Source organism: Engystomops pustulosus, chromosome 2 (genome assembly GCF_040894005.1).
Source record: "Engystomops pustulosus chromosome 2, aEngPut4.maternal, whole genome shotgun sequence".
NCBI classification, from domain to species: Eukaryota; Metazoa; Chordata; class Amphibia; order Anura; family Leptodactylidae; genus Engystomops; species Engystomops pustulosus.
This window is the reverse complement of record NC_092412.1, coordinates 115,027,037-115,052,859: the sequence shown is the minus strand read 5'-3', so window position 1 is coordinate 115,052,859 and position 25,823 is coordinate 115,027,037. Positions and strand designations below refer to the sequence as shown.

The 25,823-nt window shown below is 42.0% G+C and overlaps 2 protein-coding genes across 8 annotated transcripts in view; one reads left to right on the top strand and one right to left on the bottom strand.

The window, feature by feature from the left end:
- Window positions 1-3,676: 3,676 nt before the first annotated feature.
- MRPS23 (mitochondrial ribosomal protein S23) lies at window positions 3,677-14,848 on the bottom strand. 4 transcript variants are annotated; one of them, XM_072136092.1, is made up of 5 exons: window positions 14,828-14,848; window positions 8,099-8,275; window positions 7,511-7,585; window positions 5,210-5,333; window positions 3,677-3,869 (listed from the first exon to the last, which is right to left on the bottom strand). In XM_072136092.1, the coding sequence occupies exons 2-5, from the start codon at window positions 8,260-8,262 to the stop codon at window positions 3,771-3,773; spliced, it is 462 nt and encodes a 153-aa protein (XP_071992193.1). In that variant the 5' UTR covers window positions 8,263-8,275; window positions 14,828-14,848; the 3' UTR covers window positions 3,677-3,770. The 4 variants fall into 4 exon arrangements, with proteins under 4 accessions (XP_071992193.1, XP_071992192.1, XP_071992191.1 ...); XM_072136091.1 differs by lacking the exon at window positions 14,828-14,848 and adding an exon at window positions 10,473-10,494; XM_072136090.1 differs by lacking the exon at window positions 14,828-14,848 and adding an exon at window positions 10,226-10,417.
- Window positions 10,201-25,823, top strand: part of HJURP (Holliday junction recognition protein) — a 35,954-nt gene continuing 20,331 nt past the window's right edge. Inside the window, exons 1-3 of one of the 4 annotated variants that reach the window (XM_072136087.1) lie at window positions 10,201-10,354; window positions 16,287-16,388; window positions 20,442-20,508. In XM_072136087.1, coding sequence (XP_071992188.1) covers window positions 16,317-16,388; window positions 20,442-20,508 — 139 coding nt within the window. In that variant the 5' untranslated portion in view covers window positions 10,201-10,354; window positions 16,287-16,316. Of the gene's footprint in view, window positions 10,355-10,441; window positions 10,612-16,286; window positions 16,389-20,441; window positions 20,509-25,823 lie in introns of those variants that run through there. The other 3 variants (XM_072136086.1, XM_072136085.1, XM_072136088.1) reach the window with 3 other exon arrangements.

Below are 25,823 nucleotides of genomic sequence, written 5' to 3'. Positions count from 1 at the left end.
AGTTACGCAGATCAGCCAATAATATAAGGAAGATTGAGCCCTAGCCTCCCTAGACACAATAAAGGCCTTCGACATGGGTTGCCTACAAAACTGTAAATTTAGTCCCCAATTCCGTTGATGGGTTTCTATTATATACCAATCCCCTAAGGGTAAGTTATTGATTAATTGGGAGCTTTCCCTGGAATTCCTCTTGCATTGGGATACCTAGTAGGGCTACCCTCGACCCTGCTTGGTGATGCGGACTGCCATCTAATTTGCCTCATGGTGCAGAGGGGTTTCTCTGCCCCCAGGAGAAACCCCTTTGTCACAATGGGCATCACAGGGGTTAATGGGAGCAACACATGGCGATAATTGTTGCTGTCTAGGACAGTACCGATCATCAGTGGAAGGAGCCATGTCTGGCAGCATCATGCCATCTCCCAGAGTGCTCTAATTGACCGATCTGTGCACCCACTGTGAACCCACTGATGAAGGAGGGTTACCAGCTGTATGTGGATAACTTTTATACCAGTGTTCCAATATTCCAATCCCTTAGTTCCAGAGGTTCTGGGGCGTGAGGCGCCACTTGGAAAGTGGGGAGATCAAGGCACTCTGCAATCATGATGTTGGCCATGATTTAAGGACAAAAGGGATGCCATTGTTTTGCCCACAATTCATGGGGACTCCAGCACCCTCACCCCTGTATGAGGTACCACCACCGCTGCCGCCAAGCTATACTGCATCCTGGCTTACAATAAATACATGGGTGGGTTTGATCTGTCAGATCATGTGCTAAAGCGATACACCAGATGCTCCTGCGACCCATATCTCATGTGCCTTGCTGTGCCCCCAGAGCCAGTCTGCAGCCTCACTCACCTTTCCTAGCTCCCGCTGTGGTTCCCGTCTCCTAGTGTGCATGCGCGCCGGCTCTGTAAGGGCCAGCACGCCATTAATTGGTACTGAACGGCCGCCTGCCTTCATCAACACAATAAATGAACTTGTCCCACAGCGCTATCTGCAGGAAAACAGGAGATCGCAAGTGCCCCACTCGTATCGCCCGCCAACCGGGCTTCCTCAGGGGACTCCTCAGGCACTCACTCAATCTTTATGTATATATGTATTCAATAAAGATTGACACCTTTACTCTTTTTCTTCATTTATATGTTCATTTCTCAGATGTGCTTATGGATTTGCATTTTGCCTAGACCCCATTTCTGTTTGTGTTTGATTTTGCTAATCATCTTTGACCTCCCTATGCAAATTTTTCAGTCTGCGGCTGTGCGCTTCGGGATCCTGTCAGCATCTCTCTGCACACAGATGCTATCGACGAGGGACTAAGGAACTTCCGATAGGCAGGTGTAGAATTCCCTATGTAACGATCAGATTATTTACTGTAATCTTTGTGGCACACATTTATTAACCTAAGCAACAAGCATGTTTTATAACAGTAGCCATCACAGTAAAACATGGCACAGTTGCCACTGCAATAGACCATGCTGGTTGTCTAGTGGCTACCCCTATATAACATGCAGGTTGGTTAGGAGCTACCACTTATACACTCACCGGCCACTTTATTAGGTACACCTGTCCAACTGCTCGTTAACACTTCATTTCTAATCAGCCAATCACATGGCGGCATCTCCTGCAGTTCAAACCGAGCATCAGTATGAGGAAGAAAGGTGATTTGAGTGCCTTTGAACGTGGCATGGTTGTTGGTGCCAGAAGGGCTGGTCTGAGTATTTCAGAAACTGCTGATCTACTGGGATTTTCACACACAACCATCTCTAGGGTTTACAGAGAATGGTCCGAAAAAGAAAAAAAATCCAGTGAGCGGCAGTTCTGTGGGCGGAAATGCCTTGTTGATGCCAGAGGTCAGAGGAGAATGGGCAGACTGGTTCGAACTGATAGAAAGGCAACAGTAGCTCAAATCGCCACCCGTTACAACCAAGGTAGGCAGAAGAGCATCTCTGAACGCACAGTACGTCGAACTTTGAGGTAGATGGGCTACAGCAGCAGAAGACCACACCGGGTGCGGTGACACCGCCACATCGCACTGTGCGCCCGTCGGCAGATCGCATTGGACGCGACTGCCGGCAAGTGAAGATAGAAGAGAGAAGCCGCCGCCGAGGACCGGGAGCCGCCACTAAGCATCAAAGGTGAGTATCGTCGGAGGGTGAGTATTAAGTTTATTTTTTTTATTATTCGCTAGGCATACTGGGGGCAGGCTGTATACTACATTGGGGCAGGCTGTATACTACATTGGGGCAGGCTGTATACTACATTGGGGCAGGCTGATTGTATACCACTTGGGACAGGCTGTATACTACAGGGGGCTAGCTGGCTGTATACTACACCCTCGGCTTATACTCGAGTCAATAGGTTTTCCCAGTTTTTGGTGGTAAAATTAGGGGTCTCGGCTTATACTCGAGTATATACGGTAATAACTAACATTCACCGAATGTCTACTTTATGTGGACATGGTTTTTTATGCATACTCTTATTTTTGTAGGATGCTATGGGGCTTTGAACGTTAGGTGCGATTTTTCACATTTTCATAAAAAACACAAAATCCTGCTATTGAGGGACCTGCTCAGGTTTCAAGTCACTTTGAGAGGCCTACATAAGTAAAACCCTATAAATTACCCCATTATAGAAAATAAACCCCTCAACGTATGAAGAACAACTTTTATGAAGTTTGTTAACCCTTTAATTGTTTTACAGGGGTTAAAACGAAATCAGATAAAATTTTGAAAGTAAAAATTTTTTGGCTAAATTAATGTGTTTTTCAAAAAATGTACAAATTCTCAGTGGATAAAATACTAAAACGCTGCACAAAATTTGATACCCAATCCCTCTCCAATCGCAGTTTCTGGCCCCGGCTCCATTCAGGAGTTGGGGCCAGAAGTTTAACTTAATACTACTGCATTTTGCGGGAACGCACCTCCCGCCATGCAGTACCATTACGTCAAATGTCGGGATGGGGTTAACATAGGAGAGGTTAGGCCCTAGATGAGGGTTTTGTACATTTGGTAATTACATATATCAATATTATTTATGAATTAGTGAGCATACTAGTCATTGTTGTACTTTATTTTTATTTTTAAATACATAATAAAAATAAATTAAATTAACTTGCGTTTTTTGAGTATGCACATTAGTTTGTCATAAAAAAAAAAAAAAATATCAATGAGATAGCCCACGGCCAGGAATTGCAACAATCCCCCTAATAAAATGCTATAATACTCCAGATGCCACCCAGCATGAAATTAATCCAGGGCTCCTCGTACCTTGTGCGGTTTCTGAGGAAGGAGACGTGACCTCCGAAACGGCACAGGGTATGCGGAGCCCTCGGTGAAACAGCCTGCTATGTGTCTGGTATGGCGCTTTAACATTTATGGACTTATGGATTAAGAGGAGTACGCCAAAATATTTTGCCATGTTTTTGCTGATCGCAAGATGAAAAGTGTTTTATGGAAAACATTTTGCACAAAATTATTAACCTGCAGGGGCAGAGAAAATGTGAAGTATTGAGTCAGTGGTACTAATTGCTTGTATTGGGTACTGTTGTGTCCTGACATAAAGTTTGCCATACGTTGTGAAACACACACTGATATATCATGCATAATGCCATTCCATTAATCAGAGGATATTAGCTTCCACATATACCTCATGAAAAGTATAACAGGCAGAGAACAAGTTTAGAAACCTGAATTACTGTTTAATATGTAATATTTTCACATTGTCCATTAACTGTTCCCTCATAGCACAAATCATCCACATTGTAAATGTAGTCACATAACAGTGGATTGTGCATCAGAGGAAGTTTCTTCATTGGCAGATTTCACTGAGGATCCTGGCTGACTTTCAGGAGCAGACTGCCGGTTTAAAGCCTAGAAAAAGAATGGATACCAGATGTACTAAGGATTAGTAAAACAAATGAATGAATGTACTTAACAAATGAAGGATGGAGAGTCATGCTTTTTTGACAATCCTTTTTCATGTAAAGGTAAAAGAGGAGTCCGGAAGAAGACTTCTCTGTATTATTTGCAGTAAACAGCCAACACTATGGAAAGCTACTTAGAAGGGTCTTGTTACATTAACTCTACCATTTGTTTTTATGCATTGTGAACCAAATATACCTTGAGAATGCTGTAGTGACACTGATGCAGAAACATATCTTATTTCATCACTGATCCGAGTGGTTATGCTCAAAAAACTATATATAAAATTCAGGACCTTGGGAAAGCTGCTTTGCATGCTGTTTATAAACACATTACACCGAGCTTTCCGAACTGTCCAAAAAAGACTAATCAACCTGAGCTGGATGACTCACAAAGCAGCAGGGGGATGGTAAAGTGATTGATTACCTCCGCTTCTCAGGGACAACACAGTGAATAAATTATTCTCTGGAGTAGTACATAATTAGGATGAAGAGAAGCACTGGGCCAGCCACAGGAGTGACAGAGCCTCATTATCATAGTTTTATAATTGTTTTTTCAGCAAAACCACTTAATTTGGGGATTAAACAAGATATGTTTCTGCATCAGTGTAGCTACAGCATTCTCAAGGCATGTTTGGTTCACAATGCATGAAAACAATAGCAAATTTCCTATAACTACACAGAATTGGTGATAAATATCTGCAAAAAAAAAAATATCTGGATGCCCCACTAGCTAGATTACTCAGTGAAAAGACACGGTCTCCTATCCTGCGGATAGGGGTTTCCAAGCTCCAAGTATAGTATACTTGCTAGACAAATTTCTCAGGAGTGTATGAGTGCTTTGCCCGCAAAGCAGTGGAACAACCAATACCAACTGCTCTCACTGTAGTGCAAGATCATTTTTAAGGGTGTCAAGGGCCACACACCAGCCGATAACTACTAAATGATCTAACCTATAATGTACTTCCTTTAAAACTGGTCATCTGAATGGAACATCCAGTCAAATCATGAGTTACGTATTTTCTTATTTTTCAAGTTATTTCTGAATGGTGTGTATTCAGCTGTGTGACCACTCACTATAATGACCAGATAATCAATAATAATGCAGATCCCATAGAAGATTAAGGATAATAATGCACACCCCAGACATGGCCATACCACTACTTGCCACCCCTTACCAAGGAGTCAGGGACGGAATTGTACAGTGATGAAAGTGTTGGGCAGGACAGCACAGACTGTAGCTTGTGGTCCTTGGTTTGATAAAATGATTTGTATGACAAATTTACTTACACCAGAGTATCCAGCCCTCCTTAAAATAATGCCTTCTGCAAGCAGTGCTTTTGATGACTCCTCAAACAACTTTTCTTCACTGATTTCTCCTGCTTTTTGGAGTGCCGTGTATGTTTCTACAAACCTTTAATGAGCAAAAGACAAAAAAAACAAATGGCAAATTGTTATGACAAGCCATATATGTTTGTGTCCTTAAACAGTAACTAGTTTTTTCCACAAATCAATGGGATGTAAAACAACTTTGCCCATTACCTTTGTTACCTAAATGCAGCAGCTTCTTCGCTACCCCTCTCAGATTACCTCAGTGCTGCCTCCTATCTTTATGCTGATTAGCCCTATGAGACTGTAGCTGGCTTACACTTTGTTTCTGGTCAGTTTCATGGGAGGGGAGGAGCTTCTGCTCCTTGCTTACAGAGGAGGTCATGTGACAGTGAATGTAGCAGAGCTGGAAGTGTACAGAACAGTTGATACAGATGTCTCCTGCACAGAATAGTGATGTACAAGATCTTCCCTATTCTCTAGCAGTCTCTCCATCCCAGTCTGATTCTACAGAATGTTATCTGACTCTGCTCTTCTCACTTCCCTAACCTTGTCATCGGCAGAATCAGCTCTGAACAGATGAGCTATTAATACTTTGTGCTCACAGAGCACAGGCTATAGACTTCATGTAACTGGTTTACTTATGATTTCTTCCACTTATTACATGTTCACTGCTCCTCCATGTGATGGAAGATGCCAGGCTGTCACAATATACATCCTGTATGTGCTCTGTGCATGTCCCCTGCTCCTCCGTGTGATGGAAGCTGCTAGGCTGGTGACCATACACATCCTGAGTGTTCACTGGCTTTACATGTGGGAAACTAAATGGATTTAATGCTACATTAATTTGAGAGAGAACAAAATGCATCATGGGATCTGTGAGCAAGCTAACTGGCCTCAGCTTGAGGGCATAGATAGGTAGACAGTCTCCGCCGGCTTCAACTCTGGTGAGAAAGATTTTTGTCAAGCACTTTCAGAACAGAAAATGCCATAATTTTCTGAAAAGGACGAGCAGCACAAAGTGGACATCAATCTATTTGTTTTCAAAGGGGGAATCACATATAGCAATTTGGTAAATCACTATAGCTTTACAGTTACACTTTAAACGTAGTCTGTCAGATCCTGGTTGACATATAACAAATTGCCTTGTAGGTAAAGGACACCTTATACCAGTCATGGCAAACCTATTAGAGGCTGAGTGCCCAAAATACAACAAAAACCCACTTATTTATCGCAAAAAGCCAAAAAGGTAATTTAAGAAGTAACTTATTGCTCCCTGCTCTGTTACTACTTTCAATCATATCAGCATCCTGATGACACTAATACAATATAAAGGAGAAATTCTGAATATAATTCTAGTTTTCCTCCAGGGTCTCCTGAACAGGAAGAATTATTGGACCAGAGCAGGAGCTCCAATGATAATCCAGCTCTTTTCACACATTCCCACTACACCTACAGTGTAAGGCAGCTAAGGAGGTGTTACTTTAAAATAGCACTGAGCTTGGCATGTCCTTGACTACCTTAGAAGGCAGGAGGAGGCCTGGAGTCCTTTCTGGTGAACTCTGTGCTGGAGGTGACGGCCTCGGTGCCAACAGAAAGGGCTTTGTTGGCCATAGGTTCGCCAACATTGTCATGTATGATCTTTCCTTGGCCTTAACATAGACAAATTGTCATTTTTATGTGTGCAAGCGGGAGGCACAAGACTGACTGACAATGGTTTTCTGTTAACACCATTTTATTTTTTTTCCAATATAAATAGTAAACAAAACTGATCATTGTTGATATGTTTTGGTATGGCCCGTTCTTTTAATTCAGTCATTTTAGACAAAAGATAAACAAAATTTCAAAAAGTCCAAGATTTGCAGAGTTAAACCATGAGTGGTAAGAGTAGGACAGATAATAAAATCTGGCTATATTACAGCCCAGTTGAAGTGGTGTGGAGTAAGTACAAGGAAAATCATGTGGAGCTGAAAATCTGCTTACTGATTCTTTGTCCAAAAGAAAATAAACATCTCCAACTAAACCACACTAAATACATTTCTATTGGATCACACACAACTTTGGTTTGCACTGCCCCGTGTGTGAGCCCTAGCCAAGGTTTGTGGTTTGGCAATGTCTTCTAATGTCATTTGCTTGTGACCTCATACCCCAATGACACATGGGCCACAAATGGATCACAGTTTCATTGTGGCCCGTGATGAACACACGTGTGTGCAGGGAGCAGTAGCCCAATTTAGGTTTCATAAATCACAACGTTCTTACCTTTGACATACAGATTTGAAGTTTTTGCGGTACAAATGAAATATTCCTGCACTTCCATACGTCTCATAAAATTTTCTGAGAAGAAAAACAAGATGTTGTGGCCATATTGAGCATTTTGAAAGACAACCTCATAAAAAAGTATCAAAATGCAAGACACCAGCTTTGATCAGAACTTGTGCAGGTGAGTGCGCGTTCAGACGTGTCAGTAACGCATACGTTTTCAAACACATCACAACAGCCGAGAAGAGATTTGCCTAATTACATGGCTGTTAACACATGTTTTATTTTATATATGACAGTAATGCAATTAGGCAAATCTTCTTTTCTCAGCTGTTGTGATGAATTTGAAAAGTCATGCATTTACGCTGAACACAGATTAGTGGGGATTTATCATTCTACTTTCAACATGCGTTCCACTTCTAAATCAGAATGGAACATCTCTGCCATAATACCCTTTGGAACGATGCAAGTTTCCAGCCTACAGAATGGTGATTAAAAAACATCCATCCCTTTAACATCAGCAAGGGCCAGCCACAATCAAGAATTACAAAAAAATTCTATTGAACATATCAGCAAATAAATTCTCACGCGCGGATGACATCTTCGCTATATAGAATGGCAGGCACATTATCCGGCAGCTTGCTCCTGCGTTTTGGTGGCTTCTCATAGGTTGGTTCCCGTTTCGGTGGAAAGGCAGCATATACATCATACCAGATGGGCTTCTCGTTTTGCTTTATTACACCAGCACGCATGAGATCTCGTGTTCTACAAAACAAAGGTAGAAGCACAGTTACAGAGACTGAACCTAGCAGTACATATGAACTTTAAAAGAGGATCTGTCACCTCTAAAAACTGCACTAGGAGCTGCTTCATAAAGTAGCCTCCGATAACGCTAACAAACATTGCAGCGCTGTACAATGGAAAATGCCGGACCGGGCTGTTAGCGGTCGAGCGTATTTTTGCAGGGGTGGTCTGAGTCGCTGACTCTTCCCTGGACCGTCCCTCCTACTCCATAGGCCAGCAGTGACTGCCGATCTTCATGCGGCAGTCACCGCCCCTAATCCCGCCCCCTCATGAATACGCCCGACCCCTTACAGTGTAAGGCTACATTCACACTGCCGTGGCCCGCCCGTACTGTACCGTAGCGGGCAACGGCAGTGCACGGGGAAAGGAGGAGGAGGTGAGCGCAGCTCACCCCCTCTCCATAGGGATACATGGCGCCGTATTACGGGTAAAGATAGGACAGGTCCTATCTTTTTCCCGGGTACGGAGCCGCACCATACCGCTCCCGTAGGGCGCCGTGCGCCCATTGCCGTCTATGGGGGACGTATATCAGCCATATATACGTCCCCCATACTGTAGTGTGAATGTAGCTTAACACTGCTGTGTCTGTTGTCTGTAGCATTAGTAAGCAGTCCCCGCCCTTAAAAGACCCCCACCAAATATGTCCTCCATAATCCTCCCCCATCCTTTTTCTAGCAATTACTTTTTTTTTAATTTAGGTTGGTAAGTCAGTTTTAATCGATCCGACCTTTTACCAAATAAATATCCTCGTATCCTGTCCCCTGGCAGTCAGCTGTATTTAGGAGGGGGCCGACTGACATTCCCCCTCCACACCCCTTTCAGCGTGTACCTGTAAGAATATATTGCACAATCGCTGCCGGCTCACTGTGATGCGCCGCCGCTGTCGTCGTGCTAATTCACAGCCCCGGCCGAATATATAACATTTGGCCGGCGCTGTGAATAAGCGAGCAATATATGCGCTGCTGCCGGATAATCTTACAGGGGTGTGGAGTGGTTGTGTCGGCCGGCCCCCTCATGAATATGGCCAACTGCCAGGGGACAGGATGCAAGGATCCGACCTCTTATTTGGTAAAAGGTCGGATCGATTAAAACTACATTTTTAAAAAAAATGTCATTGCTAGAATAGCGCTGGGGGAGGATTATGGGGGACATGTTTGGTGGGGGTCTTTTAGGGTTGGGGTGACAGGTCCTCTTTAAGTCTAGGAAAAGGGAATCTATTTTTAAAACTCCTACAAATTCCCCATTTTTAGTGATGCGGGCACCATGAGTTTTATTCTACGTCTCTCCCTACTAAGTTACTACTATCAACAGGAATAACCAGGAATGTTATACATCAGTATTGGTATTGTTACTGCACGCAGTATAGAGGACATTCATTGACACACGTCAGACCCTTGATACAGGTTCACGCACCCAATACAATCACACTAAATACAAATCCCTATAAGAAGGGAAAATTGTGTACCTGGTGAACACAGTCCCCAGCTTCTCCAGTCTGCTACCAGCCATGCTTCCTACGATGATGGTCTTGAACCGTCAAATTCACGCATCGGTCATCCATTACATGTACTAGCTACAGAAGTCACATCGGCCATATTTGATACTGGAGAGAGCAGCCAGCTGGTCACCATACTGAATAGACCATGCGCTAGATTTTTCTATCATAATAATGCTCTGCTATTTATATGACGCCGGTCATTTCTGCGCGGAAGAATCGCCCAGTACGTCCTAGATACAGAGATGAGCAAGCAACATCCGTACAATGTAAGGGATCAAGGCGCCGCATACAACCAAATAACAGACCTACTAATCAAATGTCGAGCGACCAGTGCAGGACACTTTAAACGCCCTTCAATTAAAAAAAAAAAAAAACGTCATGACAAGTTACCGTATTATCCGGTATAAACTTACCGCTACAGTTAAAGCTAAACTACATAAATGTGAAGTACAGAAGGAAATGCGCAGGGAAATCAAGAGTTAATAAGAAACAAATGTCATAGAATTTAAAAAAGGAACGTCAACGTGACAAATATACAAAGGGTAAAAAGAATAAATGTTGTTTCTGACGCTTTTTAACTATGCTTTTAGCATTTTCTTGATACAGCAGCCATTTTCGCAGTCTCCGAGAAAATGGCGGCAGTGGAGGGACACAACTTACGTGATGTGACGTCTTTACGTTTGCTCCGTTTCTCCCGCCAATGAGAGAGCACTAGACGGTTTTCAAACGAAAGTTTAGAAACACTGCCCACGTGTCTCAGCAGAAGATGGAGAAAAGTAAAAGTGCAAAGAATTGCAAGGTAACGGGAGGCGGCGAGACCTAGTGCTGGCCGTGTACATGCATGTAGCGTGCTCGGTAACATCTCTCAGTACCGGTGCACCCCATACTATTTACATACATTATCATGTGACAGGCAAGATGCAAACATGGCGCTTGTCACTTCTCAATATATATATATATATATATATATAATATAAATGACGTGGCTACATAAAGGGTTAATGTAAGCAATCTGCATCCGTTACACGTGGAGGCCACGTGATCCTTTAAGTCCCATTACAGGAAAACTGTGAGGATGATGAAAAATGACATTTTGCGCGTTTACAATTTTTGTACTGCAGATTTTCACAGATAAAAATGCATGGAAATTTACCATGACGAAGGTGCTCTAGTCCTACTAACCTCTTCCTGAGCAACTGTTCCTCTACGGACTTTCTATTTTATGACTCTATTAGCCGTGATTATGGCAATATAGAGTTATAAAAATTATGCTAATCAGTTTAGGACACCATGGCTACATCACTGAAGCGTCTTGTCATGCATTTGCAACCTCAAGAATTGCCGCAAGAGGACGCCAGGAGTCAGCCACGGAGGGCGAGTACTAGGTTTATTTATTTCAGGGGCTCTCTACTGGACATTACATTAACCCTTAGGCTGGTGCCACACGTAGCGCTTTGTCTGCGTTTGAAAACGCAGACAAAGCCTCGCCCGCCGGGCCTCGGCTCGACTAATTTGGAGAAAATCTTGTTAATTTTAGCATAACCATCTTTTCATATGCATAACTTTTTAGTGATCTTATTTTAGAGTGCATAACATTTTTTTTGCTTGAGACTGGGATTTCTATATACACCTCGTCAGAAGATATCCAATCGGTGTGTAATAGAGGAGAGAAGAAAAAGAGAAAGCACAACCTCGTGAAGACAGTAATGCACAAGGGGAAGGATGGATGGGTAAATTGGTCACTCACCTATTTACATAGGCATAATGCATGGCCGGCGCCAGCACCCGGCTTACCCGGGCAAGTGCCGGGGCCCCAGAGGGGCCCACGGCACATACTGGCAACATAAAAAACTCAATTACATCGGCATGCTTGTCGCCGATGTAATTGAGAGAAGCGCCGCACTCACAGTGCTGGCGCAGCTGACAGGGGGCGGCACCACAAGCGGACGCGCACATAACAAAGTAACATCGACGTGGCCGATGTACTTCTGCCGGGGAGCGTCTAATACTGTGCAGGACGTTGCCGATGTGATGACGTCACGCGGCCAGCGTCCCTGCTGCTGCACAGTAGACGCTGCTGTCACTTAGAAGATGTGTTCAACCCTTCAGGTAAGTTAGCGTTTTTTTTTTTTTTTTCTGGCCACTAATAATGTATATTTAATTAATTAATGGAGCCTGTCTGGGGGGGGGGTATATTATTTAATGGAGCCTGTCTGTGGGGGTATATAAATGAATGGAGCCTGTCTGGGGGGTACATAAATTAATGGAGCCTGTCTGGGGGGTATATAAATCAATGGAGCCTGGGGTGGGGGGTATATTAATTAATGGAGCCTGGGGTGGGGGGTGTATATTAATGGAGCCTGGGGGGTATAATAATTACTGTATTCTGGCTGGGGGGTGTATATTACTTAATGGAGCCTGGGGGACTGTATATTAACGGAGCATGGGGGGCTGTATATTAATATTGGTATCTTAAGGTTTTGCGTTTTTAATGCCACCACATGAGTTCATTGCTAAGGGGCCCAGTGAGGCGCTGTCGCCCAGGGGCCCACTGAAACCTGGAGCCGGCCCTGGCATAATGCATATGTAAAGTGTAATACCAGCAGCCGGTGGTCTCCTGTAGATCAGCAGCACTCGGACCAGGCTCCGAGGCTGAAGAGGATCATTGTAGAAAAACCCGAATGGAGGCAGGAGTGTTGGTGCTTAGAAAATCCTCGATAGGCAAGTATAAATGGCTCAAAAGGAGTACTTTTTTATTTTACAAAATAAAAGATATTTCTTTTAAGATTGCTAAAACAATAAAATGCTACGTGTTTCTGCTCCGTACCGGAGCCTTCGTCAGGCATGACTTTCTAGAGCATTTTTTGGAAGGGACTAATTAATAATTATCTATTTTTGTGTGGGGGGGGGGGGTTCTGTGTTTACCGTGCTGGTCCAGTACGATTCTGTTTTATTATACAGATTGTTACGGACGCGGCAATTCCAAATATGTGTGTGTGTGGGGTCGGGGGGGGGGGGTGTAGACTTTACTTTTTTTAATTTATACAAACTTGAACCAGCGATGCTCTGTAATCTGTCCGGAAGGGGTCTGACTTCTCAGGACATCGTGCAGCCCCGAGGCAATGGCAGACCTTGGTGGCTGCCCAGAAGTGGATTGGATCCCCTGGTAAGAGGCACAGCGTATCCGATCCATAAGGAGTTAACAACCGCAATCGGAGTCTGCTCCGATCACGTGTGTTACAGCGCGGTGTCAACTGTGATATACAGCTGACAGCCGCTGCTTCTGGTGCCCCCTCCGCTAATGAGCCGGAGCCAGAAGCAGGATGTTATAGCACGTCCCCGTGTGGGAAGTATCCTGCAGGGACGTACTATAACGTCCTTGTACGCGTAGGGGTTAAAATCATTGCTTGCCTATATTTAACTAAACCAACTTTGTCCTTCTGAACCAATTGTGGGAGCCATGATCCTAACCTCCCTTCCAACAGTTTGGTGAAAATGTTAAGATCCGAATTAACACCCTTTAGCCCACCATGACACTCCCCAAAGTCATGGTGTGCCAGAGGTTGTATTAAGAGGGCTGTTTGCCTTGAGTCTTCACAAGCCTTCACATTGTACCATATCATGTGTAAAATCCCCATATACTACTATACTGTAGTAAAGCAGTATATGCTTTACTACAGTGTCAGTCATCCCCGGACATTGGAGTCGCATACACTTTGCATTTGGTAAGGACTGGCTTACTTCACCACAATCGCCCCTTCCTCCCTTTGATTGCACATGCCATTACTATACACGAGCGAATTGTACTAACTTGGAAGGTTTTTAGTGGGTGTTGTGTTCCATTATCTAACCAGTCCATGCCTCTACAACTCTTATTACATACCTCCACTGTATGTCCGGACATGACTGCTTTCTTTCTGTGCACCATCTGTATGTACCTTGCATCAATTTATGTTTTTTACCATGTAATGTTACTTAATCTATATTAATAAAGGTTGTATTCATTTTTGTTTTCGCACATTTGTAGTTCTGCCCTGTTTTTTTTTCCTTTTGGAGCACAATATGTAAGATAAAGCAGTATATGGTAGGATCCAGGGTCGGCTCTAGGTTTGAGTAGGCCCCTGGGCAACAGAACCTCAGTGGGCCCCTTTGCTATAGCTCCCAAATTTTGTGGCAGATAACGTGCCCTATGGCCCCACTTTTGCCCCCCTCTCCTAACCCCACTATGTGTTTTACATGTTATCATGTGTTTGGCTGCTTTGAAAGCCTTTTTATTCATTGCTAGACAAGTTAACACTTTCACATCTGCATACATTTCTAACAATGAAAGAATACGATTTGAAAGCATCCAAACACATGGTAACTTGAAAAACACATGCGTTCTTACCCATACGTCCAAACACTGTGGGCCACATTTATCAAAAGTAGTGAAGCCTGTACTATGTGCAGTTTCCTCACAAGTGCGGCAGATTCATCAAAACTGGGGCACGTTCTTCATGAATCTGACACCTCCTGCACTGCTCGGGAAGTGTCAACAACTTTTTTTATGCACCTTTGACATAATTCGGTCAAGATGCAGTAATAAATATGTTACTGCTGTTTTGTGCTGGATTTTGCGGTACAGCGGACACAGCTGCTGTGACACAATACTGTCGCAGACACTTCATAATTACATTTACAAGCAGTTTGCACCTTCTTTTCAGTGCAAAGTCAGACAGAAAACTGTCGCAGACACTTTAATAAATGTGAGCCTTGTGTGAACGCACCGTCAGGGTTAATGTAAGGAAGCATCGATAGAATGGCAGCAGGGACATAATTTGGAAGCAAGGTGACTTGGCAAATATAGTTTGGTGGTTGTACATGGGAAAGAGATGGGAGGTCAAGAGGAAGGGAGTGGTGGTATAAGTGGCACCCAGGTAACATTGCAGGGGGGCAGAAAGCGGGCATAAAAACATAACTGACTCTGTCAGTCAAGACTGAAAGGGTTAATTGCACACACATAGCTTGACTCCTACCAAGCTGTCCTCCTCAGCGAGGTCACAGGGTCACCATACATCAAACAGGAGTGGGCTTTGCTTCCTGCCTGTTTCCGTCTGAATAGCTGCTTCTCCAAACGCTGATAATGCTGAGGCCGATCCGAACAGCGCTGGAGGCACTGCATGCTCCGTAAATCACACAGTGGGAGGCTCGCCGTGGCCCGTACGGGAGTGCAGTGCACGGCTGTAACACAGACACTGAGGATGCAGAGAGTAACCGCTCTCTGCATCATTATTATATCCCTGTCACACACCTCTCCCGCCTTAAGTGGGCCCTGCCAGCACCAGTGGGCCCCGGCACTTTCCCAGGTATGTTGGGTGCTGGCGTCGGCCCTGGTAGGATCCATCAAACACACTACGGTTAAAGTAAAGTAGCGGGTCTAAAAAAAAATAGTGAAATTAAAAAAAAATCTTAAGTTAAAAAAAAAATTAAAGCCCCCCTTTCCCTAGTCACTGATATAAAAAATGTTAAAACGGCAGGGAATTAGTTATGCACGCACACATACTGACAAACAAGAAAGTTTCAGATACTATTGCTTAAAGGACACCTGTCATTAGGTCTCTGTCACTTGTCTTGTCACTACTACCTGTTGGGCAGCTAACAATGATCCATCCCAGCCTTTATCTAGTCAATTCATACATTAATCATTGTAAAATCATCTATTCTTTATTATGTAAATGGGGCTGGTCACATGGTCAGAGGCAGTGATGTTACCCCTCCCCTCTCGTCCCCCTGCTTATGTCTGTGTGTAATGTATAGTAAAGCATGCTAGTGTCTGTGCTGCATCTGATGACATGCTGCATCCTCCTAATACATGTGTGAGACACAGACATCAGCTACACAAGTACCTGACATTTTCTGCTATAACATGGCTGCCTGGAGCTGTTGTATCTCTCCTATACACACAAAGGCTGCTGAAGGGGGTGCCATCACCAGGAAGCACATCATTATACAGGCTGTCAGTCATGCACTGGGGGTTGTGGCTGTACCCCATGAATAAGCAGGACAGCTTGAATATGATAATGACTCATTGGACATTTCACAGGTCATTTGCATACTGCTTTAGACCTCATTGCTTAGGTTTACAGGCATGTAGAGGGACAATGAAGGGATAGAGGCAATGCTCTCTAATGGTAGTTTATGAAAATATATTTAGTTTAGGGGGGTTATTTTGCCTGACGGGTTCTCTTTAAGATGGCTGGGACTTCTGGTACTGAGTTTAGCACACATACCTGAGAATGAGAGAAATGAGTGATGGCGAGATAAGGTGAAAGTGATGGCAAAAGATGACAATGATGGATTGCAAGATCATATTCTATCATGCTGCTTTCTTGTATAGCCTACCACCTTGTATAGTCTACCACCATTGCATTGTTTACTTGTTTCTTCTAATGCACACTATATTTAGTATTCTATGTTTTTTTTTCTTTGGTATAGACTTCTGGCTCTAGGAAGTTCGGCGAAGAAATGGATTTTTCAACCCTTCTAGACAAAAATAATGAGATCTTCTCAGCAAGAATGAGGGACATTTTTACAAAGGTTAGCAACCACATCTGGCTTTTTAAACATGCATTCTGTATCAAGAAGAAGAAGGTGTCATAACGACCATGAATTATTAACAATCTTTATTAGAATACATACAAAAAAACAAAAAAAAAAATAGATAAAAACACTTAAAGTGTACTGGTATACACAGCAAAAGACAAATTTAAGCGGTGTTTATGTAAACAATTTTTGTAAACAATGTAAACAGATGAGATACGTCACAAGTCAATAGGATAGATGGGTATATACTAAAAACCCTCTCTATACAAGGTTCGCAAGTCAGTCAATAAACAAACACGAGGTGACTTCATCAGGGGAAAAGTGTTTTATCTATTTTTTTGGTCTTTTGTTCTTTGTATGTATTCTTATAAAGATTGTTAATGATTCATGGTTGTTATAACACTTCTTTTTGTTCTTGATACATTATTTATTCATGTGTCGGTGGACCAATAGAGGTATTTATTGTTGTGCAGGACTCTGTTTTTTGTTTATGGTTTAACTGGTTCGCGACCGCCCGCCGTGTATTCATGCATGGAGAGGGCTCGCGTGCCAGCACCGATCACGGGTGTTTTCTTGCTGATGGCTGCCGGCGGCGGCGAATACCGCCGGCGAACCGCGAACACACGAATACCCGAAGCTACTTCGGGTTAACCCATTCATTACAATGTGCTGTCATTAATAAAAAACCTAAAAATTCAAATCACCCCCCCCCCTTTCCCTAGAACTGATATAAATATAAATAAACAGTAAAAATCATAAACACATTAGGTATCGCCGCGTCCGAAAATGCCTGATCTATCAAAATATAATAACGGGTTTTAACTGCGTTTAACCCCGTAACGGAAAATCGCGTCCAAAGTCAAAACTGGCACTTTTTTGCCATTTAAAAAAAAAATTAAAAATTCTATAAAAAGTGATCAAAAGATCGTACAGTCCTAAAAATAATATCATTGAAAACATCATCAAAAGTCGCAAAATATGACACCACCCTCAACTCCATACAACGAAGTATGAAAAAGTTATAAGCACAAGAAAACGGCAAAATAAAAAAAAAAATTTGTACATGAGGTTTTAATTTTTGTAAATGTATGAAAACATTATAAAACCTATACAAATTTGGTATCCCTGTAATCGTATTGACCCAAAGAATAAATTAGATGCGTCATTTGTGGCGTGAAGTGAAAGCCGTAATATCCAAGCCCACAAGAATACGACACAAATGCGTTTTTTCACCATTTTCACTGCATTTGGAATTTTTTTCCTGCTTCCCAGTACATGGCATGGAATATTCAATGCGATCACTATGAAGTGCAATTTGTTACGCAAAAAACAAGCCGTCTCATAGCTTTTTACGTGTAAAAATAAAAAAGTTATAGATTTTTGAAGGTGGGGAGTGAAAAATGGAAATGAAAAAACGGGAAAAGGCCCGTTACTTAACAGGTTAAATTTACATTCTTCATGGTTTGATTCTAAACCACTCTAGTACTAATCCAAAACTGCTAAATTACCTATCCAAAAATAGCAAGATCACAAAACTTAAGGCACCCCCACACCATCGCACCTCCTCCAGGCATGTCCATTCATTCACCTTTTCTGCATCACACAAAGACACCGTGGTTGGAACCAAAGATCTCAAATTTGGACACATCGGACCATAGCACAGATTTTCACTGGTCTAATGTCCATCCCTTGTGTTCTTTAGCCCAACAAGTCTCCCTTCCTTGTTGGCGGTCCTTAGCAGTGATTTCCAAGCAGCTATTATACCAAGAAGGCTGCTGCACACAGTCTCCTCTTAACAGTTGTTGTAGAGATGTGTCTGCTGCTAGAACTCTGTGTGGCAGTGACCTTGTCTCTAATCTGAGCTGCTATTAACCTGCGATTTCTGAGGCTGGTGACTCGGATGAACTTATCCTCTGCAGCAGAGGGGACTCTTAGTCTTCCTTTCCCGGGGCAGTCTTCATGTGAGCCAGTTTCTTTGTAGCACTTGATGGTTTTTGCAACTGCACTTGGGGAAGGCGGACCATCCCACCCTTACCTCAGTCCTAAAGGAACAGTGGTTAAGCGACAATTTTAGTTACATATAGCACCGTATATAAAAGCTTGCTACTTAGGTATACATAACAAAAATGTGTGGTAATTTAACCTTTGTACTCTGTGCCGAGCTCTCTGGCGCAGAGCTACTTGGGGTGTATAAAGAGCCCTCGTCATACAGATTGTAATACATCCTCGTCATGCTGCATATTGCAGCAAACACCCACTGCTAATACCCGCGACCGCTAGTATTATTCTCTTGATCGGTGTCTGCAGCGTTTAAAAGAGGCGGTGCCCAAGCACCGCTGTCTTTTAAATACTGTAGACGGCGTTCTAGTAGTAGCTGTTGGGATTGCCGCTCCCTGTGACCTCATCGTGGAACGGCGATCGCTTGCCAAGACAGCTGTTTGGCTTATAGAGATTTGTTAATCCTTCCTATTTTAAAATTGCCATGTACTGCAATACATGAATATCGTAGTATGTTTGGAATGATAAGACCATCTAGGGTTTTTTTTTACCCTAGATGGTCCAATTGTTCCTACCATATACTGCAATACTCCTGTAGGTTGAAAATTTAATTAAAAAAAATAAAACCTGCAAAAAACGAACACCTGCATATAAAAGGAACAGTGAAAATCACAAACGTGTTGGGTATAGCCGCATCCCAAAATGCCCGATCTATCAAAATATAAGAACGGTTATTCCCAGTGGTGAACCACATAAGGGAAAAGTGCCCAAATGTCCGAAACGCCACTTTTACACCATTTGACGTCGCATAAATATTTTATAAAACGTGATCAAAAGTTCACACAGTTCTCTAATTGGTAGCATTGAAAACATTAGCTCATGTCGCAAAAAATGATCCCACACACAGCTCCGTACATCGAAAAAGTTATTAGCGTCCGAAGATGGCGAAACAAATTTTGTTTTTTTGCGTACATATTGTTTTAATTTTTGAAATTGTATTAAACCGCCAAATTTATATAGGTTTCATTGCATCGCCGTGATCGCACCGAACCAAGAAATAAAGTAGACATATCATTTGGAGCTCACAGTGAAAGTCTTCAAAACTGAGTCAACAAGAAGGTGCCGCAAATGCGTTTTTCCCCCAATTTCCCCACTATTGTGAAATTTTTATTTCAAGCTTCCCAGTACCCGGCATGGAATAAATAACGTCACCGAAAAGTAAAATTTGTTACGTATAAAATAAGCTCTCGCACAGCAAAATGAAAAAGTAATAGATTTTTGAAGGTGGAGAGTAAAAAATTAATGAAATAACGTTGTGACGCAAAAGGGTTGACTAAAGATAAACCATAATAATGGCAACCTACACCAAAACATGTCTCGCCAATAAAACCCAGTGAAACCCAGGAAAAAGTAAATTATAGCGAAACAACATGTAGTGAGCTGTGATGGACCAATGTGGCAGGTGGGTTCTGTCACCACTACCTGTTGGAGCAGCTCACAAGGATTGCATCCCAGCCTTTATCTAGTTAATCCATACATTAATCATTCTAAAATGATTCAGTCCTTGCTGTGCCCTAAGGGTTATGCCACACGTTGGCATTTTGATTTAGTTTTGTAACGTAAAGTGAACTGGGGCGGCCCACGGCCGATCACATATGCGTTTGTATGCAAACGCATGCTGTCGGCAATCAGCGCCCGGTGGCTCATATTTACACAATACAAGACATCAGATGGTGATTGCCTATCCCATGCGTTTGCATACAAACGTATATACGATCGGGCCTGATTGGGCCTCCCCAATTGGTTTTGATTCCGTTACAAAACTGAATCAAAACGCTACTGTGTGGCATCACCCTTGGAACTGATGAATACTTTGTTTCTTGTCTAACAGTTATGTCCCATTGTTTAGATTTACTTTACATTTAATGATAAAACTTTAATTAATACCTAAAATTAAAATAAAATCTTTCACTTTGTCATATATTTCACTACATGAAGCTGGCACACCATGCTCTAAAATTGATAATGAATTCTCTTTTCCAAATATAGTATAATCAGCCATTTGAGAATGATATTGTCATAAATATTGAAGATCTAACATATGAGACACCAAAAGGTAAGAGGTTTCATTTCAAATGTTTTCTTAGAATAATTTTTCTACCTTAAAAAAACGCTAAGTATGATAAGCTGTGTTAGGAAATGGAGAGTCGGGGTGTGGCATGATACTGGTATCCAATTAAAGAGATTTTTATATTTGAGATTCAATCAGGTTTGTGGTTCTGTGGGCTACAGTAGCTGAGATTCGGGCAGGTAAAGTCAGAGTTGGAAATGCAAGCTGCAGATACAGATTCAATTTCAGCACTTTTTTTTTTTTTTTTTAACTTTCCATATCTTTGGTTCTGTAGCTCAGTATGATGGGGTTAGAAAGAGAAAATTTTCTTCTTTAACCTTTCAAATTTTGCAGTTCTGCTTTACATAACAATTAAAATTTTTACTTGACGCGTGAGCTTTTACTTGATAATTTTATTAGTTAATATACTTGAGTATAAGCCGAGACCCCTAATTTTACCACCAAAAACTGGGAAAATCTATTGACTCGAGTATAAGCAGAGGGTGGGAAATGCATTGGTCACAGCCCCCAGTAGTATACAGCCAGACAGCCCCCAGTTTGTCAAGCACATAAAATCAGACGGTCCCGATGCTCTGGTCCCTGTGGCTCCTCTTCTTTCTTCTCTCTGTTGTAACAGCCGGCAGAGACTCGTCCATGCGATTTACCGTCCGGCGCATACTGTGACATCATCAGCGGCATAACAGTGTGCTGGGCGGCAGATCGCATGGATGCATTTCTGCTGGCTAATACAGCATAGAGAAGATAGGAGAGCCGCGCCTGAGGGTGAGTATGTAAGTTTATTTTTTTATTGACTCGTGTATAAGCCGAGGTGAGGTTTTTCAGTACATTTTTTTGTATTTAAATATGGTATGTTTTTTTTCTTTATGGAATCGGCAGACAAATTACTAAAAATATAATGCGACCGCAGCATTTAAGCTGCCTTACGGGGGTCTTTTACCCCCACCTGATCAGATGATTGCTTGTTCATGTCCTAAGGTGGAAGAAATAAAAAAAAAAAAAAAAAAAAAAAAAGTTATTCAATGAAAAATACATTAATAAAAATGTCCCAAATCCCCATTATCATATGAAATGACATATAATGAGAAAAAGGTCAAAATCATTACACAGTCCCCACACACATAGTATCACCGCGTCCGTAACAACCCATAGAATAAAAATAATTATTGAACCTGAAAGATGAACGCCGTAAAAAAAACCCTGTTAAAAACACAACAAAAGTAATGATTTTTACCTATTTATAAATATGTAAATGCAATAACAGGTGATTTAAAAAAACACATGTACTCCAGAATTATACTGTTGTAAAGTACAATATGTCTCACAAAAAACAAGCAACGAAACGGCTCTTTAGCCAAAAAAGTAAAAATGTTATGCCACTTGATAAATTTTGCCCCATGTTAGGGTTTTATTTGGCAAATTTAGTAAAACATAAAAATAAATATTCAAGTATGGTATCCCCATAATCTTATTGACCCATAGAATAAAGATAACATGACTATTGGGCTATATGGTGAACACCAAAAAGTAAAAAAGTTAAAATTCCAGTACATAATTGATGCTTTTCTATTGAAAAAGTACATACATTTTTAACAATGGGGGATACTAACACCAAAATGTTAACACTGGGAAAAAGCATCTCCTCCCGCAAAAAAAAAACAACTCCATCCCATGGCCCCAATAACAAAAAAAGCTAAAATTTGCACTTCTTCCCCCATGATGGCCCACCTGGAGGATGCACCTTGACCTCTGCAGGGACAGGATGTAAAGAGGTTAAAAGAACTCCTCCCACAACCTCTGGACAGTGTTCTTCCTGTCGCTACTGAGGTCAGGTCAAGAGGGGTTCCCTCTCTCCTCCAAGCTGATGAGGCAGACCTGTTTTCCCTACACCCTCCAGTCTCTGTAAGTGGGAGTTTGGGTGTTTTCATTTATTATAATGAATTTTGGGTTATTAAGTATCCTATACTTGCCTTTTAGGACAAAGTCCAGGGGAAAAGGCAAGGAGGATAAGGCTAACAGATCTGCCAAGCCCGATTCCTACAAAAAGCCTTTATGCAAAGTTTACATTGATAACTTTATGCGTGGAGGAAAAATTGGAAGGCTTTAAAGAAGAAAAGGTTTTTCTTCCATTGCAGCAGCCACATCTAAACCTCCCTCAAGCAAAAAAACCTAGATTAGACATAGACTTCAGTATCAGATGAAGACAATGATTCTGAAACTGTCATGCTCTGTGATAGAAGGAGAGGATCCTAAGGGTTCTCAAGATTCAGTTAAAGCTACAGATCCAAGGCATTTATTTCATCTGGAGGAGTTTTATAACCTACTAAAAGCCATTCGATAAACCTTGGAAGTTGAGGACGTTATTCTGCCAAAATCCAAGGAGGATGAATTGTTCAGGGGATCTGAAAGCAAAGCTTCAAAGGGTCTTCCCTTTGAATGACACTCTGAAGGTGCTTGTGTCAGAAGAGTGGAAAGAACCAGAAAAAAGAATTCTTATATCTAAAAACTTTAAGAGGAGGCCAATTTTTGAACATGAAGAGTCAAAACTGTGGGACTCCAAAAGTGGATGTGCAGGTCACTAAGATCGTTAAAAAAAGGATCTTCCCTTTAAAGACGCAGCACAGTTAAAGGACCCAATGGACAGGAAATCAGACTCCCTCCTGAAGAAAGCTTGGGAAACATCCATGCTAAGTCTAAAATAAAATCTAGTAGCTACTTCCGTTGCTTGAAATCTACTATACTGGTTGGGTGAATTGGAATCCTACGAATCCTAGAAGGAACTCCAAGGGTTACCATACTCGAGAATTTTCCTTTGCTAAAATCAGCCACAGTTTTTCTAGCAGATGCCGCAGCAGAAGGAATCCGTTTTTCTTTCAAGGAAGGATTAACGAATGCATCAAGAAGAGCACTATGGTTGAAACAGTGGAGCGGTGACATTCGCTCAAAAACAAAGTTATGTAGCCTCCCCTTTACAGGAGAATTTGTTTTTGGGACCTGAACTGGAGACTATACTTGAAAGGGCATCAGACAAGAAAAAAGGATTCCCGGAGAACAAACCTACACCCAGGAAGCAGCCCTTTCATGACTTCAAGAATCCCAAACACACATATAAAGATAATGGGTAAAGGAGTTGCTGGAGCTCCCCGAAAGGAGGAAAAGGGAAAGGGTTTTTCTTCTCCATCCCAGCAGACCAGAATAGAAGTAAAAAAAAAAACAATGACGCTATGGTGAAAGGAAGATTTTTAGGGTTCAGGGAGAAATGGTTAGGAATAACATTAAATCCCTGGGTCCTAGACATTGTAAAACATGGCTACAAAATAGAATTTACTCTACTTCCTCCTACAAAATATGTGTCGTACTTACCATTCTATGTCATCAACGTCTCACCTTCTCATTTGGTAAGAAGTTTCATCTTTATTATTGTCTGGTGTAGTTGTTTCTGTTCCGCAAGAGAAATTAGGATTCTACTCTTCTCTCTTTTTGGACAAGAAACCAAAGAGGACAAATCGGCTTTTCATCAACTTTGAAACCTATCAACAAGTTCATCATATACAGAACATTTCGGATGGAATCGGTAGGATCGGCTACACATTTTATTCACAAAGATTCTTTAATGTGCACCATAGACTTGAAGGACGCATACTATCATTTCCCCGTCCACCTAATGTCTCAAAGGCTTCTAAGATTTTCTGTCCTGTCTACAGAGGGGTCAACTCTATAAGGTGATGGTAGAGGTGGAGTCTTTTATCAGATGACAGGATGTTTTGATTATTCCATATTCCATACTACCTGCTTATTATTGGTCAAAGCAGAGAGAATCTACTTTCGTCAAGGGATGTTACTCTAAAAACCTTAGTTAATTGGTGATGGCTGTTAAAGAAGCTAGAGATGTCACCAGCGACAGTAAGGAAATTTCTGGGAGTCAACCTAAACTCATGTTTCCAAGTGTCATTTCTTCCACAGGAAAAAGGAATTCATATCAGGGAACAGATAAAGATAGAAGAAGAAATCTTGTATCTCAATCAAAGATGCCATGAAAATCTGAGGCCTATTATTTACAGCATGCATTTCTTCGGTTGCCTGGTGCCAGGCCCATACCCCTATCCTTCAAAGGTGAATCCTGAAGTATTGGAACAGGAAACCAGAAGGCTGGACAAAAAAAGTCATCCCCTCTGCGATTATGAGATCTCCTATAATGGCTAGTGGACTGAATCTAAGAAGAGGTGTATTCTGGAAAAACAATCCTTACATCACCGTGCAGGTGGATGCAAGTCAGAAAGGTTGGGGAGCTGTGTTCCCTCCTCATTTTGTCCAGGGAGCCTGGCCGGAGACAGTTGCCAGAAGATCGTCAAATTATCTGGAATTGCGGGTAATTTGGGAAGCTATAAGCTCCAACACTCCCCACCTAGTTCATTGTCATCTGATGATTCTATCAGACACAACTACAACTGTGTCTTATCTAAAAAGTCAGAGGTACCCGATTTCCATCTCTAATATCTCTAACTCAACAAATATTTTTGTGGGCAGAAGATCGTGTACTGTCAATCCCAGCCACCCATTTGAAGGGTACAGAAAACAAGAAAGCGGATTTTCTCTGCTGGAAAATAATACTTCCAAACGAGTGTTGCCTAAATTGGGAAGCCTTTCACAACCTAACATCTCTTTAGGGCTCTCCCCAACGCTCTAGTAAAGGAGCCTCTCGAACCTATTGAGAACTCGAGTATTAAAAATTTTACTCTAAAAACTGTTTTTTTGATGGCCATCACCTCAGTCAGGAGACTGGGTGAACTACAAGCTATATCTATAAAATAACCTTACATGCAAATTCTTGACGACAGAATTATTATAATGTTCGATCCAAATTTTGTCCCAAAAGTGGTCTTGGACTTCCACAAGAATCAGGAGATCTTATTACCTACCATCCTTCTGTGAAAATCCATCCTCCAAAGGGAACAGGATTGGCACTCATTGGACAGGAAAAACAAGGGGAGGAAGGCGTCTAAGGCGAGCATTGCCACATGTCTGAAAATGGCAATTTCTTCCTGCTATAATATCCAGAAGCCTCCAGTATCTTCAGGTTTAAGAGCACATTCAACCCGGGCTGTATCCACGTCTTGGGCAGAAAGAAGAGGAGCTTCAGTGGAACAAATCTGCAAGGCTGCGACTTGGACTGCCACTTCTACATTCTCTAAACTCCATCGTCTGGACTTGCCTCTTTTAAAGGATTTATCCTTTGGAAAAAAAGGCTGTAATCCCTCCCTAAAAATTAGGGGACTACTCATATTGTAAGTCTCCAGGTGGGC

Bases quoted from the DNA above. Each gene is read 5' to 3' on its own strand.
- MRPS23 (XM_072136089.1), bottom strand. From the start codon at position 9,823: ATGGCTGGTAGCAGACTGGAGAAGCTGGGGACTGTGTTCACCAG. The intron at 5,334-7,510 runs GTAAGAACGTTG...TGCTCATTAAAG, and splicing joins TTCAAATCTGTATGTCAAAG to GTTTGTAGAAACATACACGG. The intron at 3,870-5,209 runs GTAAGTAAATTT...TTCTTTTTCTAG, and splicing joins GGAGGGCTGGATACTCTGGT to GCTTTAAACCGGCAGTCTGC.